Source organism: Humulus lupulus, chromosome X (assembly GCF_963169125.1).
Source record: "Humulus lupulus chromosome X, drHumLupu1.1, whole genome shotgun sequence".
NCBI classification, from domain to species: Eukaryota; Viridiplantae; Streptophyta; class Magnoliopsida; order Rosales; family Cannabaceae; genus Humulus; species Humulus lupulus.
Window position 1 is genome coordinate 118,046,155 of NC_084802.1, and position 20,167 is coordinate 118,066,321.

At 37.6% G+C, this 20,167-nt stretch overlaps 2 protein-coding genes across 3 annotated transcripts; one reads left to right on the forward strand and one right to left on the reverse strand.

The window, feature by feature from the left end:
• Positions 1 to 5,083: 5,083 nt before the first annotated feature.
• On the reverse strand, positions 5,084 to 13,850 carry LOC133804553 (calcium-transporting ATPase 1-like). 2 transcript variants are annotated; one of them, XR_009878535.1, is made up of 8 exons: positions 13,270 to 13,850; positions 12,073 to 12,127; positions 10,014 to 11,965; positions 9,474 to 9,632; positions 6,530 to 6,701; positions 6,145 to 6,443; positions 5,949 to 6,032; positions 5,502 to 5,639 (listed from the first exon to the last, which is right to left on the reverse strand). XR_009878535.1 is itself a non-coding variant. In XM_062242706.1 (7 exons), the coding sequence occupies exons 1-7, from the start codon at positions 13,444 to 13,446 to the stop codon at positions 5,391 to 5,393; spliced, it is 3,063 nt and encodes a 1,020-aa protein (XP_062098690.1). In that variant the 5' UTR covers positions 13,447 to 13,849; the 3' UTR covers positions 5,084 to 5,390. The 2 variants fall into 2 exon arrangements, 1 of the variants encoding a protein (XP_062098690.1); XM_062242706.1 differs by lacking the exon at positions 5,949 to 6,032 and having other exon boundaries at positions 5,084 to 5,639; positions 13,270 to 13,849.
• Positions 13,851 to 16,101: 2,251 nt separating this feature from the next.
• LOC133806196 (uncharacterized) lies at positions 16,102 to 16,518 on the forward strand. Its single transcript, XM_062244319.1, has one exon. It carries the CDS (start codon positions 16,102 to 16,104, stop codon positions 16,516 to 16,518), a length of 417 nt encoding a protein of 138 aa, XP_062100303.1.
• The last annotated feature ends 3,649 nt before the right edge of the window (positions 16,519 to 20,167 follow it).

Consider the following 20,167-nt stretch of genomic DNA (forward strand, 5'->3'; position numbering starts at 1 on the left):
CAAGCAAATAGGTGACTATCACAAAAGTCACAAATATGGGGACAACACCCTTTAGCCATGTGATGATAGGATCACCAGGGCTTAATAAATAAGTGAACATCTCACTAGCTTCAACAGGGTAGGTGCATGGTGATTAGTCACCAACATAACCTTCCTCCCGACTCTAGAGTCGTAACTATGGAACAGCGTTCCCCAGCCATGTGACAGACAGTCACCGGGGCCATATGCCCTGGCTCTGAATAACAAGTCTCAGACTAGCCAAGCGCTTATAAGTTTCGTCGACCTTCTGGTCGGTCCAGCGTTAATACCCCATATGAGTCATTTTTGCTGATATCGATTTGATCTAATCTCCCGACTCTAGAGTCGTAACTATGGACAGCGTCCCCTAGCCATGTGACAAACAGTCACCGGGGCCATATGCCCTGGTTATGAACATCTGGTCTTAGACCAGGCAAGCGCTTATGGTTTTCATTGACCTTCCAGTCGGTCTCACATTAATACCCCATATGAGTCATTCAATGCCGACGTCGATTAGATCTAATCTTCATTTGGCCCGGCGTTCACAATGCTATGCCATTTCTGACTCTTGGGTCAGTGAAACACGACCAGTGCTCAGGCCGTTGTGAACTTAACTAATAAGTCATAGCTTCACAGATGGGTCTGACACCATTGCCGACTCTGACTAATAAGTCAACGCCATACACAGGTAAGCCATGCCACCAAACATATATCACACATCCATTATCCATAAACAAGGCATTCAGCATGCTTACTTAACAGGTACTAGTACAATTAGGACCATGCATAACACAGAGGCTCAAGCTCTGAACGATATCATACCCAATATACAAAGCATATCCTAATCACATGTTTCTCGTGCATCACATGCATCATACTCAACAATCCAACATGCATCAATAGCTGCCATGCATGTCACGTTTAATAATCAACCAACATGCACCAAGAGTAACCATGCGTGTCACATATACACAGGGTGCAGTTTTCTTACCTTAGATTCGAGCTAGAATGATTAAAAGAACGACCCTTGAGAACAATCAACTTTTAGTCCTTTAGCGGTCACCTAGTCATAACCAAATATAGGATATCATCAATAAAAATAATCAATACAAGTTCCCAAACCAATATCTAGCCTCCGGGACATCAATCCACACTTAACCGGGTAGTAGGATCAACCCCGAGGCCTATAGGTAGCATCCCCAAGCTAAAAACACATTTCTGGGCAAAAATGCCCTGATGGGCCGCGGCTCACCAGAGCCATGCCGCGACTCACCCCTCTGACAGAACCATTTCCTTCACAAAAACGCACGTAGGCCGCGGCTCACCATACCCGTGCCGCGGTCCATTACCAAAACCAGCAAGCACCAGCTTGCTTTCCCCTGTGTTTTCCCTCGGATCCAACCCTTCAAACCGGTTTCAAACCTCTACCTAACACCCAATTCAACCACTAAACATTATCAACAACTCACCCACATCAAAACCCAAGTTAAACTTCCATTAATTCGAACTATTTATCATGAAATCACAAGCTGAAAGTTTAAACCCAAAACAGAGTATACCGTGAAACTAATGGCTGGAACTTACCTCAAACTTGATTTTGAATCCCCTTTAATGGCTGAATCAAGTTCCTAAGCTCCCACCTTTGATCTCCTAGCTTAACTCCTCAATTTGGGCTCTCAAAATTCAAAGAAAAGAATGAAGGGAAAAGCTTGTACGGGAGAGAAAGGAAGAGATGAGGATGGGGCTCTGTTTTGTTTTGTTTTCCACAGCCTTAAAGTCATATAAATCCAATCCAAATGACCTAAATGCTCATAGGTCATTTAAGGTTCCTAAAGCCACCCCAAGGGCAAAATTGTCCTTTCCAACCTATACCGTTAATTATAATTAACGCTCTCCAATTACCGCTAATCTCAAAATTATCAAATACCAATAAATCATATCTCATTACCCTTTAATTCCCAGTAATGTTCTAATCATCGAAGTGACCCCGAGACTCACCCCAAGCCCCGAACTTAAGCTCGTTATAACTAGACCGAACACTTACATCTCATGATCGTCTCATGCCGAATAGCTCGAACCAATCCACCTTATAATGTGGCTATATTAATTAATCACAACCATGCACCCAAGATACACAATTACGCCCACAGCGGCCAAATTACCAAAATACCCGTATAATTATAAATACTCCCATATGCATGCATTTACCATCATATAATAATATAATTCACATGAACATGCATATGATCATTAAATAACACAATAAATCATTTATGGCCCTCCCGGCCTCCTAATCAAGGTCCTAAACCTTATTAGGAAATTTGGGGCATTACAGCAGCCCTGGTGGCATGGAAAAAACTGAAGCCTATCTCTGAAGCAAAACAGCTACTGCATGCGGAATGGTGTTGAAATGGGCCATATCCTCGGCTGTCAAGGTTCCCAATTACACCCAGAACCCAACTCCTTCATGCTCCATCGTATGGATCATTGCCTTAAGCGATATTGGGGACTTGCACAAACTTGGGTCGCCTTGCAAGGTTATCCAAACTCTCGCCATTTCGAATCTCATGATGGTTCTCTAATTTACCTCCATGTTGCCTAATGTCTCCAGCCATTTGATACCCAATATGACATCAGCACCACCCAATTCCAAGGGCAAAAAATCAGTTACCGCTCGCAAAGCTCCTAAGTCTAACTACACCTGGGCACAAATGCCTTATGTGCGCACCTTCCCGCCCGTTCCCAGCAAAATTCCATAGCAGGTTGTGGGAGTTATGGGGGTTCTAGCTACTGAAATAACTTCCATGAAGATGAAGTTGTGGGTTGCCCCACTGTCTATCAACAACGTGACTGGCTGCTTCCCTATATGTCCTGCCAACTTCATCGTATGTGCCGAGGAGATGCCAACCAAGGAATTTAAAGACAAGGTGGCCAAGGTTTCCTCTGAACCCACTGTCTCTCCCAAGTCCGACGACTGCAGAGGAGATTCTGACACCGACATGTCTTCCTCATCATCCATGGTCAACATCACCTGCAAAAACTTCTGATCATACTCATGCCCACAATGAAACTTCTTATTGCACTTAAAGCATACCCCTTTCACCTTCTTATCCTGATAGCCTGCTTCCGACAGCCGCCATACCGGCGGTGGCTTGGCTGCCTTCGCTGCACTTGGAGCTAAAATGACTGTCGCCTGCATTACGGAGGCCTGAGGAGTCAGAAAAGATCTGGCAAAGGAACAGGTTCGTGATAGCCCGACTAGAGGCGATTGGGCTCAAAGTGGGCTGATAAATAGAGGCCCGAGGGGCCTGGTCCGTTGCAAACAAGTGGTGGCCCTCCTCCACCTGTTGGGCGGTCTCCATTATATTTGTCAAACAAATGGGCTACAAGATGTGAAGTGCCCCTCTAATCTCTTCCTTCAGCTCCTTTACGAAGCTCACCTCTAATATATGTTCAGGCACATCGGGGACCCGAGATGCCAAAGCTTCCCATCTCAGGCGATAGTCCTTCACGGTGGTGGTTAAACTCTTCGGAAATAGATCCTACCGGAGCTACTCAGAACCGTAAGATCAACAAACTCTTCAGTGTCGCCCTAGAAGTGATCGGCCTTCGCTGATTTTCCCACTGAAACAAGGTAATGGCGTCCCCATCCAATCCCACGATGGTTGCTTCAAGCATCATCGGCTCCGACATTTGGGTCAACAAAAAATACCTCTCCGCCCTATAGATCCAACCGTCGGGATTCTCGCCTGAAAATAGTGGCAGCTCCATTCTCGGAGGACGATAATTGTGACCATACCCATGAGTTGTGTAGTGTGAGTTCGGCTGGCTAGACGTTGGTGGTGGTATCTGATCGGATAAGGGTGTGGGTGATGGCATCGAATGAACCGCTGGGGAGTTGGTGGCTGGCGTAGGTGATAACTCTCCATGACAGCTTATCTTTGGCAATCGGCACTGACCGTTGTTGCCTCCGTCGTGGTCTTCCCTGCTGCTTGCAGTAAGTGAGCTAGGTGTGAGACCAAGTAATCCATCTTCTTCTCCATGGCAGGCAAGCGTTAGACCTCTGATTTTAGCATTTCAATCTCCTTCGACAACGACTGAAAATCAGATATAACTTCTGTGGGTCCCTTCTGAAACTCAGCTTGGTAGCTTCAAACTTCTCATCCCAAAGCTCAACGTGAGAATCCATCTTCTTTGGCCCCATGTAGACCGAAAACTCTGATACCACTTTGATAGGTTAACCCTGCAGAAATAGTTAGAAACAGCCAGAAAATAGGAAAGAAAATGATTGCCTCTGTATTGATAGCTAGGATTTCGAGAGCCTAATTCTCTCCCCAAAGGGTTACACCCACCAATTACTCGACAGACTCCCCAAAGGCTCACTGCCTTGGTTATATTCTAATAACCATGCTACTACCATGTACCTCACCCACAGACCACACAAACCCACATAACAACATGATTAACCTCCCCAACTAATTATCCTCTACAACAGCCTTACCAATACCTTTCCTACCCCTCCTAGTGTATACATAAGTCAATGGTGGTCTATCAGCATATCACTATGTTTCATTCGGTTCTAAAATCCGTGCTTACAAATGTTGACATCAACTTTGGCATTCTATAGATAGCCATTTTCACAATTTAATTTTGCTTTGCCAACTTTACACAATAATGAAATTCTGATGCACTCATCATTTTGATCATAAAGGAGTGAACTATCAAAATATTAAAAAGGGTGAGGATTTGAAGACTTTGGTGCCAATTCGAGGCATTTGGCAACATCACAAAACATTCTCTAACATCAACAAGGGCAATTCTATTTTCTTTCTTGAAACATTTTGTTTTTTTTTAAAAAAAACCAATAAGAAGAAGAATAGTGCTATTGTATTATAAATCTCCTAGTAGAGCTTTAGGAGAGTGCTTTTGTAACATAAAGCTCTTTCTGCTAGAAAAGTTCTTTGCTTTTAGTAAAACGTTTGTAAAAGACTGATGGAATCTGAAAAATCATTTGAAGGTCTTTTAAAATTGCTCATCAACATAACAAGGCTTTCGGACAAGCATCTCCAAAAAGCTGTTAAGTAAATTTGTATTTTTGTTAATATTGCCAAATCCCTCAAAAGTCTGTACACAGTTTCTATTTCAAGTTGCCAAACGCAAACTTTTGCAGGAAATCCCAAATCAAAGTTAGTAAATGTTTGAAAATACCCTCAAATGAACGTCTAAACCAACAAACAACTTTGTATTACCTGCAGCTTTTTTTTTTTCTTCTTTTCTATTATTTTTTTTTTCAAGGGGTGGTGGCTGAAACTGAAAGTTAAGAAGTCCTTCGCTATGCCAGATGGACCTTTGTACTTAGGTTTGCCACAAACTCATTTAGATCCTACAGGGATCATTTTTAATGCTGCTGCAACTGGCATGCCAAGGAATCCAAGGACAACGGTTACAACCCACTGTTGTAAACTGAGAGGAGATGTGCTAGCAAATGTACCTAGAAACTCAATGATTATGATTTGGAAGATGATGGTGCAACTGAGCACAGATACAAACACATAATTTTGCATTATGCCTTTGAACACATTTATCTTCTCCATCTCCCTAGAGCTGATCTCGTTGAATGCCTGAATATATATATAAAAAAAAAAATCAGCATAAATTGCAAGTTCATAATCTTAGCAAATATAGAATTGAATTAATTGCAACTGACGGATCGAGATCAACAAATTAAAGTGTTAAAGTTCTTCAGCGGGTTGACAATAATATAGTTCTAAAACTGATAAGTTGACAACTGGCTTAGTAATGCAGGCATGCTGATAAATTCTTGATTTTTAGACACCAAAAACATATCGTTATGCATCCAGAAAGGATTCTAATCCATTACTACAACATGAAGCTATTGATTTAAAGCTAAAAGAAGGGTGTGGATATACCATTTGAGCCATTGATTACTCAGTTTCACACAGCTCTAGTATTGATTCCCTCAGTTTAATGAGTCAGCCCTTCAGTTTATTGGGCTTTTAGTTTAGTTTAGGGTGGGGACAGAAGACACTTGTCACTTTAGTGTGCTAACACATTAAGGAAACACATTTTCATGTAGTCAAATCCAGACAAAAAATAAATAATTACCTGACAAAATACGAAAGAGTTGAAAATAATCGTATTTAATATCAAATCAGAATCTGGACCATCAAGCTGAAAAGTTACTTTTCCACTTGTTTGCAGATACCATATTATTAAGAACTGATATAAAGACTGCCCAAGGATATTTCTCCACATCACATTACTGATGAAGTTTCCTTTCCTACCAACTGGCATTCTCTTCATCAAGTCGTCGGTAGGAGGTTCCGTGGCTAATGCAAGTGCTCCAAGCGTGTCCATGATCATATTGACCCAGAGAAGCTGGACAGCAGTAAGGGGAGCACTTCCTGAGTATATATGTCAAAGTAAATGCATTAGTGAACCATAGTGGTTACATATAAAAGGTAAGAAAGCAAAGAGAATGGAACCTTACCTGTCAAACAGGCTGAAGAAAAGTTAACAATAAGGGCCACCACGTTTACTGTTAGTTGGAACTGAACAAATTTTTGAATATTTATGTAAACTGAACGTCCCCACTTCCCCACAGTCACTATTGTGGAGAAGTTATCGTCCAAAATTATTACATCCGCACTTTCTTTAGCCACCTGAAAAGTGAATATGATGTTGTGATTGATTAAATATAAAGTTAATTGTTTTTTTGAAAATGGTACAAAATACTTAACGATTACACATAATAGTGATGTGAAATTTGACTCTTTATTATAGGCATTCAAAAATTATTTTTTTAAATTGATACATTGAGGTATCTAACCATGCTCAAAAAATTTAGAAAAATTTGGAAGTGTTTAAGTTGACTTTTGGACAAGTGGACAGGCCTAGAGGCGACGCGTCACCCCCCAAGAGGCGACGCATCACGCGCGCAATTAAGAAAATGAAAAGCATGTCGCCTGTTGTAGGACGACATGTCACCTAGCAGCAACATGTCGATTAGTGGATTCATACATGTCACGTATTTTGCCTCCAAAATGTGTTTTAAAAGTTCTAATCCTATTAGTTAGACTTAATGACGGTGCCTAATACATTTAAACCCCCTCTCCCTCTCCCTCTCCCTCCCTTAGACTCAATTTTCCCCAAGAAATTGATCAAGATTGCCTAACTTGTGAATTTTATAAACTTGTTGTATCGCACTCCTTCCAACTTGTAGAACCCCCAAGCAACTCTCATAGTGGTTCGAAGTAAAAGTTTTGGACAAAAATTATCATCCTGTGCAATCCTTTGTGTTATTTTGTATTATTGTTTCCCTTTGATTTTGTGATTTTGTTCTAAGTTTTGTAGATTCTCATTATTGTGCATGTCACACATTGTACAAGAGCAAATATTGCATTTGTGATTAGTAAACTAAGTAGGTTTACGAGCAATCAAAGTACCCAACATTGGAAGACTATAATGAGAATTCTATGATACCTCAAAAGGACCAAATATCTTAGTCTTTCACTATTCAAAGTTGTTTAGATTACTTGAAGGATATTCCAACGCAAGTTGGATATCAAGTGTAGGAAATAATCTCTGCAGAACCGGTTGGGTGTTCACACTAGGAGGTGGTGCGGTTTCTTGCGACTCAAAGAAACAAACTAATGTTTCACACTAATTTCATAGCTATAATAGCTACCAGCAAAGAGGCCAAATGCTTAAGGAATCTCATGTTGAACATTCCTATCATAAATGAGAAAGTGATAGTCAAGCAACACTAGCTAGAGCTTGCAATAATGTATACAATGGAAAGTCAAGAAATATAAATCTTTGACATGATTATGTGAGACAATTGATTCAAGATGGAATCATTTAATGTGAGATCTAATAAGAATTTAGCAGACCACTTTATCAAACCCTCTCACGTAGGATTTGGTGAGCTCAACATCAAAAGGGATGGGATTGAATCTCCTAAAATAAAATTCACCAATCATGGCAACCCAACTCAAAATTATGGAAACATAATCTAGAGTTCAATAGGTAATAACAAGTCACCAATAAGTAAACATATGCAACACCAACTAGAAACTAAGGTCCTGTCCAAGTATATAGTGTTGGTTGTTACTGGAAAGATGGTTAAGCTTAAGAAACTTTTAATGGAATTCAGTTGAGTGCATCAAATATCTATAAAAGTAAAAAAGATGTAAAAATTTCACATATATGAACTTAAAGATGGTATCGCCTCTAATGGAAAGTTTGGAGTCTATTTTGATAAGTTTAAGAATGGATAAGCAAATGGTCATAACAGTGCTAAACATGTAAGTGCTAAACATGTAAGAGGGTAACTTGAGATTAAAATAGAAGTGTAAAGTGTTACTATTATTGATTTGTCACATGGAGTATTTGGTTCAATGCTTTAAGTAACCAAGGATTTCGATGAAATTTTGTAACATTTTCATTAATGCAAAGTTCAAATTGAAAGATAGTAAGTTGTATGCATTAATACTGTTAGACCTTGTAAATGGAGGATTATATATAATCAATTGAGAGAATGTTATGATTGGTTAATTACAATGTTGAGTGTTTTTCACAAAGTGGTACAAAATACTTAACGATTTCAATGATGTGAAATTTGACTTTTGTTATAGACATTTAAAAATTGTCTTTTTGGATATAATGAGGTGTATTTATGCATGCCCAAAAAGTTTGGGAACATTTGAAGAATTTTTTGGTCACTTTTGGACAAGTGGGCCAGGCCTAGAGGTAACGCGTCGCCCAGTACGCAACGCATCGCGCGTGCGATTGAGAAAATGGACCTCATACAACAAGCGAGGCAATGCGCATGTCACGTTTTTTGCTATCAAAATGTGACGTAAAAACATTTAATCCTATTGGTCGGACCTAATAACAGTACCTAATCTATTTAAATGATTTTTTTTAGAGTTTTTAGGACTTTATCCCTCTTACTAACTTTCTCTCTAGCTCTCCAAGACTCAATTTTCTCCAAGAATTTATCAAGATTGCTTGACTTGTGAATTTCATAGGCTTGTTATATTTCACACCATAGAAATCACAAGTAACCCTCATAGTGGTTTGGAATAAAAGTCGTGGACAAAAGTTCTCATCACGTGCAAACATTTGAGTTATTGTTTCATTTGTTCTTGTGATTTTATTCTAATTTTTTGTAGATCTCCATTGTTGTGCAAACCACTTATACCAACATACCCCCAACATATGCTTTATCAAAATAAAGAGCCATGAATTGGGACTTGACTTCTAGAGAGAGGAGAAAAATGAGGACACGATAATTTGAGTTTAAGCACACAATAGTAACAGGACAAAATCATTTGAAAGTGGAATTTCTGTAGTGAAAGCCATAAAAATCTTTGCCTTAGAAAGTTGTTTAAATTTTAAAATAGAATAAGGATCATAACAAGAGTGCTCACCTCAGTTCCAGCAATTCCCATTGCTAGTCCAATGTCAGCTTCATGTAGTGCTGGAGCATCATTTGTACCATCGCCGGTTACAGCAACAACTTCTTGAAAAGTAGTCCGCAGGTGTTTCACCAGAGTATGTTTATCTAATGGTGAAGAACGAGCCATAACCTGCAATATAAAATAATAGCACATTGTCGTATTCGAAATATTTACGTCTTAATTAATTAGCTCTTGTTTTAGCAAGCTCGTTTTATTAAGGCACACTTTAGCATATTTATAATATTTTGTCTAATGTTGATTATTGGAAGCTGGGCACAAAATTTAAATAGATTTTCCCCCGTTTAATGTCTTTGTAAATCATTTGAGGCAATCTCTGGAAGGATTTTTTAAGGGAGCAAACGTGGAAGGCAGTTCTTTATCTTTAGAAATGATCATTATTTCAAAGCCCAAAGAACAAACTGTCTTAATTGACCATAAACCACCATTTTTGATCTTATCCATAAAATCATCTATCTAACGAACATGATGCATTAATACACCGAAATATACCTGAATTTTTGGAATAGTTTCAAATAATTTCTCTTCACTCAGCTCACGAAATTCTGGACCTTCGATAGCCAAACCATTCTCAGTTAAAATCCCACATTCTCTTGCTATTGCTTTTGCAGTGTTTATGTTATCTCCGGTAACCATCCTAACAGTTATACCAGCTGCCCTACAGATAGCAACGGATTCCTTGACCCCAGGACGGACCGGATCTTTGATACCTACAATTCCTATGCATGTGTATCCACCGGAGGGTATAGGAGTATCAGCAGAGAATTTACTTCCAACTTCCATGTAACAAAGACATAAAGTTCGAAGAGCTTCATTTGCAAATTGTTCAATTGTATTGGTCAGAATATTTTCGTATGCTTCATCAAGGGGAACAATGTCACCTTTTAAATCTAAAACTTTGTCACATGCAGCTAAAACTATCTCAGAAGCACCTTTACAGTGGGCTCGGAAACCACCTTCAGGAAGTTCTAGCACCACCCCCATTCGCTTCTTTGTAGAATTAAACGGCTCAACTTTCACGATAGTTGAAGCTTGCCTTTCCGCTCGGAAATCACCACCAAGCATTAAACCGAATTCCAAAAGGGCAGTCTCAGTGGGTGATCCAAGAAGTTCAGTCTTACCATCTTTGTTTGTTACCACTTCTCCTCCAGTGTTGTTAAATATCGATTGCATAAAGATTTTCAAAGCAGAATCTGGAATTTCAGAGCCGAAATCAGAAGTTTCTTTGGAGCTACCAACTTCCCTGTTCCTTCCACAAATGCAAGCTTTGACGACGGTCATGTGGTTAGTAGTTAGTGTACCAGTCTTGTCACTGCAGATAGTAGTAGCTGATCCCATAGTCTCACAAGCAGCCAAATGTCGCACAAGTGCTTTATCATTCATCATCTTTTTCATGGCAAAAGCAAGACTCAATGTCACAGCCAAAGGAAGCCCTTCAGGGACAGCAACCACAACAATTGTAACAGCAATAGCAAAGAATTCCAAAATCTCCATAGCATCATCTCCAGACCAGCTCCAGTGGGACCCTTCTTGCAGCTTCCGACTAAACAATCCTTGCACCAAAACAGCAAAAGTGACAAGAGCGAAAAATAGACCTATTTTCCCAATAATGGTTGCCACACCATTAAGTTTCACCTGCAGGGGAGTTTCATCATCTCCTCCTTCACTGAGTGTAGCCATTAGTTTTCCCCACTGGGTTCTCATCCCAACAGTAGTCACAAGCATTTTGCATGACCCATCCTGTACTTTAGTTCCAGATAGAAGAAAAGGATTTTGAGAATTAGCATTAACTGGCTCACTCTCACCTGTTAAACTAGATTCATTAATAACCACAGAAAACCCTGATAAAAATAGCCCATCAGCTGGGACTTGATCTCCAATACTTAGATGAACGATATCACCAGGAAGTAGACCATATATTGATATTTTCTGCCTACACCCATCTCTAGTAACCTGAACCGTAATTTTTTTCTTCTCTCTGTCCAAATCCTTGAACTGCAAAGATTGTCTATAATCACTTGTAGCTGTAACAAATACAACAAGCAAAATACTGGCAACAATTCCTAGTCCATCATGGGCACCCTTTGGCCATCCTTCCATTACTATGCCCACAATTAGAGAAACAAAGGCACATACACCTAGTATCATGAGGGTCATATCTTGTAGTGCTTCCCACACGAAAGTCAAAAAACCCTTAACAGGGCTTTCTGTGAATTTATTAACACCATAAATCTCTTTCCTTTTACTCAGCAGTTGTTCAGAAGTAGGGATCCCACTACTTAGTGATGTTGAAAGCTTGCCTGCAATTCCTTCAACTCCACCATGAATTGTCAGCTTCTTCACGTCACGGCCTTCAACTATTGTTCCTAACTCATCAGCACAGATTTCAAAACCTGCATCTTTGACTTCCTCAGGTACAGTGTATTCACTTATCAAATTCAGACCTGTAAACGTTGAAGATAGAGTGAAATTTTAATGGAGAATTTTTTTTTATCATATTTGCATTTCTTTTTTAGCAGAGGCTAAGTGGGTTATATTAATATGTTCTTACCATGGATAAATTGTAGTGCTGCTTGTGAAACCAAAACCGCAACTCTAAACTTCTCCTGTATTTTCAAGACAAAAACAAAGAAGGAAACAAGTCACAACCAACACCAAATATACATTGTTGTTAGATTGTTCGGAGTATCAAGATACAAGCGCCGCATTGAGTCCAGCAAAGAGTTGCATTTTGCATAAATCGAAAGACATTCAGCATAGACTTAACTTTATATGGTGAAATTTAGACGACAATTGCCAGCATTGTACGTTAAAAAAAATCTCAATCAAGAATGGAGCAAAAAGAATACGTGGGTCTAGTTTTAAGTCTTTTTCTCAACACATAATCAGATTTTGATACGTTGATTTAAAATTAGAAAAAGTCAAAAAAAAAAAGTGCTCTGCATAAATTATCATGAATCTCAATTCTTACAAAATTGGAATTGACCTTGAGGGAACGGACTATTTTCTAAATCTTTTGACAACATAAATAGTTTGGCTTGGTCAAAAAAAAAATCCTTCAAGCTATAAAAAACACTCCCCCCCTCAAAAAGTTCTAATTTGAAAATTAATTGCGATTAGCATATTTTTTAACATTTATCTACTAAACAATAATCTCCTACACAAGTGAATCCACCTTCCCTCAAATAAAAACACCATTATAGACTTACTAACAGCATGACCAGCAATCCAGGATTCACTCCAATATACAAATTTCTTGTTTACCAGAATAACCAGAGTATTATCAATCATCAGATCACCCCAATTCAGATTCAGATCAAGGCTAAAACCAAATAGACAAGACAAATGGAAAGGGTTTCTTTTACTACAATTGAAAATTTAATCAGATCTGCCAAAACCTTACGTCTAGATTGTGTAATTTGATAATACATCAGCAATATTTCTACAAGCACCAAATGAATTTTTAGATTGATTTCGAAACAACATGACGAACCAAATAATTGAACGTTCTAATTCAATCAGAGCAAGTTAAAGCTCAGTTTCAGTTTCTCAATAAAGCAAATATGATTTATTTATTTTAAATTAATATATATTTATGTATATATATGTCCTTGTGTTGTGGTATTAGAGAAAAACAGTTGAAACTATCTTCTTGACCAAGGTCCACGCCAGCTAACAGTTAATGTTTATATATAAAAATATAAATTGAATATAACGATGACTTGAAGAAGAAGAAAAAAATTAAAACCTGATTAGATCTTCGAATAGCCTCAGCTTCATTCCGTTTGGAAAGATTCGCAGTAAATCGAAATCTCCTTTTGGGATTCTTAACAACCCAACAAAGCTTCCTCCATCGCTGAAGTGCTTCCTCCGATGAGTTCTTAGGCTTCACATCCCCAAAATCCTCTAGGAAATAACTCTCCATCTCACCAAAGCCAAGCTACTCTAATACTACTACCAAAACCTTCGATCCAAATTCGAAGCACCAATTCCAGGTCTGTAATGAAAAAGTTCAACTACAACTGGTGTTCTGGGTAATCAAATTCCTCTGATCTGATTGATTTCAATTTGAAATAGAGAAAATCACACTTTTCTTTTCTTTTTCTTTGTTTCCTTTCTTCTTTAATCCGTCGTACTACCAAATTTAAGCTTAAATTTGACAAAAGTGAATGAAGATAGGACTGGTAATTGACTCCTCCTGCCAAAGCAAAGCAAATTTGGGTTCACTGTTCTCTGTATTCAAACACTTTGTGGTGTTGGGAGAGAGTTGACTAACAATTTCATAAAAACCTGAATCTGACCTTTGAGGTTTTTGGAATTAAGTTAGTGATAGTGGTAGAGTAAACATATAATAATAATAATTAAAAATAAATATCTTCTTTGGTTCCAACGGGATTGGTTGGAAAAAACGTGCTGTACCTTTCTTCACCATGTGGGGTTGTGTGGACTCACTAATAGAAAACTGACAGTCTATAACTTCTCTTCTATTTTTAAAAAAATAAATAAATTCTAACATCTTTGTCGTTTTTTAATATGTGCTTTTTGAAATAAAAACACTACTTGAAAAGACAGAATTAGACATTATTCTTTTTTTAAATTTCTTGAAAAACCAAAACTTTGCTTATTGATATTAAAAAAGACACATATATTATTAATCCAATATATCTGTCTATGATTGTATGATGTATGCGTCATTTACTTATTTTTTAGAGGAAAGATGGCCGTTAGTCTTGATATGAATAGTTGCCTACTTCCATTGCATTGCATGGTTAGTGCTTTTATTAATTAAGTAAAAATATTATTTTATTTTTTTGAAAGAGAGTAAAATTAATTTCAAAGAAAGATAAAGTCCATCGGCTTTATTTTCTGCACATTGAAGTGATTCACCAGATAAAGCTAAAGTAATAATGACAGATTACGACCCATACCCATACCTTATATATATATTATTCATTTCCATTGAATGACTAAAAGTAATTTATGGAAAAAAATTTAGTTCACCCCCATTTTTTTGGTGTACGGGTCCACCACCATTTTTAAGTGTACCAGTCCAACCCTGATATACACTAAAAAATGGGGGTGCACCAAGGAAGCTCCCACTACTTTATATTGCCCTTTCAAAAACAAAACAAAACTACTTTATATGGCATAAATAATACACTTCACTCCTCCCTAAGATAGCTACCTACATTTTTATTATTAAATTCCAAGATAATTTACACATCTCCTCAATGTACAAACCCCATATCATAAATCAAAAATAATATTTATTTATTAATAGTTACACCTTATATTGTGTCTTAATTATACACTCATTTACAAAAAGTAAAAATAAAATAAAACTATGTGCCTCATTTATTTAAAATTAGAAATTAAAGTTTTGTAATTCAAATTTGATTTCTTCTTAATAAAATAAATATAAATGCTTTATACAATCTCAAATATAAATTTAAGAAAAAAAAAAAAACTTACTTTTTTTAAATGAGAAAATTTATTATTTTGTTGATGAACATAATTTTAAAACATTCAAAAGACTCAATTTAAAATATATTTCTTCTAAATTTATTAGAATTAAGTTATACTTTTTTTTTTCTTTTTGAGCAGAAATAATAAAAACGTAATAGACCAAAAAAAGAAAATTCTTAAACAAGGGGAGACATTTCAACAAAAAGAGTTGACAATGCACAAGCGAGAACTCTCACCTTCCAGGAAGTTGATAATTTACATTCCAAAGTATATTTAGCTAAACGGTGTGCCACTTCGTTTGTTGCTCGAGGCTTAAATAATAAACCTAAACAACCAGAGCTTTAACAATCTAGTAAGCTTTCTTTGATTAGTACATTCATATCACTACAACCACAACAGAGATTCTTCGCTTTAAGCATATTCACCACCACAAAACAGTCTAACATAATATAAAAATTCTAATATTGCAAGCCTTTTGTAAATTTTATCCCATTTAAGATTTTTTAGACTTAAGAGCAAGAAAGTTAGAGATGATTCTGTTATAAATTGGTTAGTTAGTTAGAGTTACAGACCCAATTTTAGTTAGTGCTCTTTCTGTATTGGTTGAGTATAAATTTCTTGTAACCTTTTCCATTTTCAATATACAGAGACTTTCATTCTCTCTTTTTTCTCTTTATTGTTCTATTACTAAAATGGTATCAGATTAAGGGATTTCCTTGGGACGTTGGTTATCTCCTCTGTTTTTCTTCTTGGATTTCCCTCGAAATCCATGGCTCGTACTCGTACTGGAGGTCATCCTCACACTAATAGCACTTCTCATAATACTTCCAATGGTGCTACTGTTTCAACTGATGCAAATAGGTTTTCTGTTCTTGATCAGATTGGTCATTCCTCCCATGATGATGCTCAGAATCCTTATTTTCTGGCTCACAGTGATCATCTTGGTGCAACTCTGGTTCCCAAAATTCTCACTGGAGGTGAAAATTACAATTCGTGGAAGCGATCCATGACTGTTGCTCTTCTTGCTCGAAACAAATTGAAGTTTGTTAATGGAAAGATCACTCCACCTGACCCTGAAGATGATGACTATGATTCTTGGTGTTGATGTAATAGCATGGTCATTTCTTGGATTCTCCATGCCATTTCCAGTGACATTGTTGATAGTATCATGTACCTTGATGAAGCATCTGCTATTTGGTCTGAGCTTCATGACCGTTTTCATCAAAATAGTGGTCCTCGTGTGTTTGAAGTGAAGCGATCCATGCAGGCTCTCACGCAAGGAAGCAACTCTATCCAAGCTTACTTCACTCGCCTCAAAGCTCTTTGGGATATGGTTCGTGAGTTTCGCCCTCAACCTGCTTATACTTGTGGCGCACTGAAGACGATTGTCGATTATCAAGAACAAGACCAAGTTCTGGAGTTCTTGGTGGGACTCAATGATTCTTATTCCGCTGCTCGCTCTCAGATCTTGATGCAAGATCCTTTTCCAACAATCAACAAAGTTTATGCTACCATAATACAAGAAGAATGACAAAGGGGTTCATCCCTCCTTCTTCTGAATTAGTTGCATCTACCTCTTCTTCTCCTTATACTCAGTTTATTGGGAATGTTCAATCTGTTCGACACAAGCTTGTATGTCATCATTGTGGTCTCATGGGACATACTATCAACAAATGTTACAAGCTTCATGGTTATCCCCCTAGTCATAAGCTTCATAAGAAAGGTCGTGATTCTGGTTCTATCTCGAGGAAAACAACTGCTACTCATTTTTCAGGCTTTCCTGATGACAAAAATGGAGACAATTCGAACTCTTCTCTTGATCTTGTTCTTTCTCTATCTTCTTCACAATGCCAAAAAATAATGGCTTTGCTAGCCCAGCAAGTTCAAGCCTCTTCATCCAATCATTCTTCCTCCTCCTCTGACCAGCCCCTTGTTTCTCACTTTACTGGTAAGGAATTTCTTGTTCCTCATTCAAAATGGATTATTTACACTGGAGCTACTCACCATGTTTTCCATGACCTATCTTTGTTTTGTTGCACATACTTAAATGCTTTTTTAACTTTTATTGTCTTACCAAATGGTCAGTCGGCTTCCATTTCTTGTCTTGGTTTTGTCACACTTTCTTCCTCTATCACTCTTTTGAATGTGTTATATGTTCCATTATTCCATTATAATCTTTTATCTGTTAGTTCCTTAACGCAATCTACTAAATTTTCCTTCTCCTTCTTTGACAAATATTGTGTCATTCAGGACACTACTCGAACTTGGAAAATTGGGATGGGTGAAAGACTTGGAAATTTGTATTACTTGACTACTCCTTCTTGTGATACTGTATATGTACTTTCTTTTACTAATTCAAAGCCAACTGTAGAAACTTTATAGCACTATCGGTTGGGCCATCCTTCATGTATTCAAAACCATTCTTTGAATAAAGATTTGCAATTTCAGTATTCTTCCTCTTCTGACTTTCATTGTTCTATTTGTCATTATGTTAAACAAAAACAGTTGCCATTCATTTCTAATCATAATATTTCAAGTGCTTGTTTTGATCTCATCCATATTGATATTTGGGGACCTTTTCATACACTTACTGTTGATGCCCATAGATTTTTTCTTACCATAGTTGATGATTGTTCTAGGTACACTTGGGTTCATTTTCTTGAACAAAAATCAAATGCACAACAAGTTATCCCTGATTTTATTTCTCTTATCAAAACCTAATATAATACTCAAATTAAAGCAGACTAATACGATAATGCCAAAGAACTCCAATTTCCTCAACTTTTTAGCTCCTTAGGAATCATCCATTATCATTCTTGTGTTGAGCGACCTCAACAAAATTCTGTTGTTGAACGTAAGCATCAACACCTACTCAATGTAGCCCGAGCTCTTCTCTTTCAATCTCACCTTCCATTGGTCTATTGGGCTGATTGTATTGCTACAGCCACTTATCTTATAAATCGAACTCCAATACCCAATTTACAACATCGATCTTCTTTTGAGGTTCTTCATAAGAAACCTCCTACTTATGGTGACCTTAAGGCTTTTGGTTGCTTAGCATATGCATCTACTTTTCCTAGTCATCGATCCAAATTTTCATCCCGTGTTATTTCTTGTGTCTTCATTGGTTATCCTCATGGCATTAAAGGGTATAAACTTCTTGATTTAGACACCAATCGCATTTTTGTTTCTCGGGATGTTTAGTTTCATGAACACATTTTTCCTTTTGTTTCTACTCATTTTCTTTCCTCAGATTCATGCCATTTTTTTCTTCTTCTATGCCACCTGTTCATTTTGTATCTCATGACATTTCTAATGCATCTAATTCTCCTTCTGTGTCTACTGATACTTCTCTACAGCTCACTTCCTCATCTTCTAGACTATCTCGCCATACTAGAAAGCCTTCATATTTGCATGATTATCATTGTGATCTTTATGGTAATGTGTTTTCTCTTCCTTTACAGACTACTTCTCACGTACTCAGCATCCTATTTCACATGTTCTTTCTTACAACCGATTGTCTCCCACTTTTAAGGCATGTGTTCTTGCTATTTCAAGTCAAAGTGAACATGAATATTTTTCTCAAGTAGTTGGGATACCCGAGTGGGATTTGGCCATGGCTGAAGAGCGTGATGCTCTAGAGAGGAACAAGACTTGGACTGTGGTTAGTCTTCCTCCTAACAAACATATTGTTGGCTGCAAATGGGTTTATAAGATAAAGCATCATGCTGATGGTTCCATTGAATGTTATAAGGCTAGACTTGTTGCTAAGGGATATACTCAACAAGACGGGATTGACTATACTGATACTTTTGCACCTGTAGCCAAATTAGTTACTGTCAAACTTGTTCTCGCACTTGCTGCCATCAATGGCTATTTTCTCCACCAATTGGATGTCAACAATGCTTTTTTACATGGTGACTTACATGAAGAAGTGTATATGACTCTACCTCAAGGGTATAGTCCTAAGGGGGAGTTACCATCTAATCCTGGTTGCAAGCTTCAAAAGTCTTTGTACGGTTTGAAACAAGCATCGCGACAGTGGTTTGAAAAGTTTTCTACAACCTTAAATGAAGAAGGTTTCATACATTCTGCAACAGACCATTCCTTGTTCATTCGACACTCTAATCATGGTTTCATTGCTCTCTTAGTCTATGTTGATGATGTGATTATAGCCAGCAATAATCTAGCTGAAGTAGAAGCCTTGAAATCTAGATTAAATACTCGGTTCAAGCTGAAAGATTTAGGTAACTTGCGTTATTTTCTTGGCTTGGAAGTGGCTCGGTCACCTAAAGGAATTTTCATCTCGCAAAGACCTTATGCTCTACAAATTTTGGAGGATTTTGGCTACTTAGGATGCAAGCCGATCAATACTCATATGGAACCTAACTTGAAGCTTAGTCAAGAATCTGGTGAAGCTTTAGAAAATCCTCAGGTGTACAGAAAATCATTAGCAAGCTCCAATACTTGACCATAACTAGACCAGATATTTCCTACTCAGTCAATAAATTGAGTCAATTTCTTTCTACACCACGTGTTCCTCACTTGAAGGCTGCCTAATGGTTACTACAGTATGTCAAAGAAAATCCAGGTCTTGGCATTTTCTTCTCTGCTAATTCTGAAGTGAAACTGAAGGTATATACAGATTCAGATTGGGGAGCACGTCAAGATACCAGAAAATCGACTACTGGTTTTGTGTTTTCCTTGGGAGCTCGTTAATCTCTTGGAAAAGCAAGAAACAACAAACAATTTCAAGGTCCTCAGCTGAAGATGAATATAAGGCTATGGAAAATGCAACTTGTGAAGTTGTTTGGCTGACTTTAGTGTTAAAAGAATTGAAGCAAGTTCATGAAGAACCTATAGAGTTTTATTGTGACAACCAAGCTGCTCTACACATTGCTGCAAATCCTGTTTTTCACAAGAGAACAAAACATATAGAGATAGATTGTCATTTGGTGAGAGAGAAGATACAGTCGGGCCTTATCAAAACTGCACATATTTCCTCTCGGAGCAAATTGTAGATGTATTCACTAAAGCTCTATTTCCTAATCAGTTTAAGTTTCTTAAGGACAAGATGGGCTTGCAAACTATATACCATCCATCTTGAGGGGGAGTTTTAGACTTAAGAGCAAGAAAGTTAGAGCTGATATATTGTTCTGTTATAAATTGGTTAGTTAGTT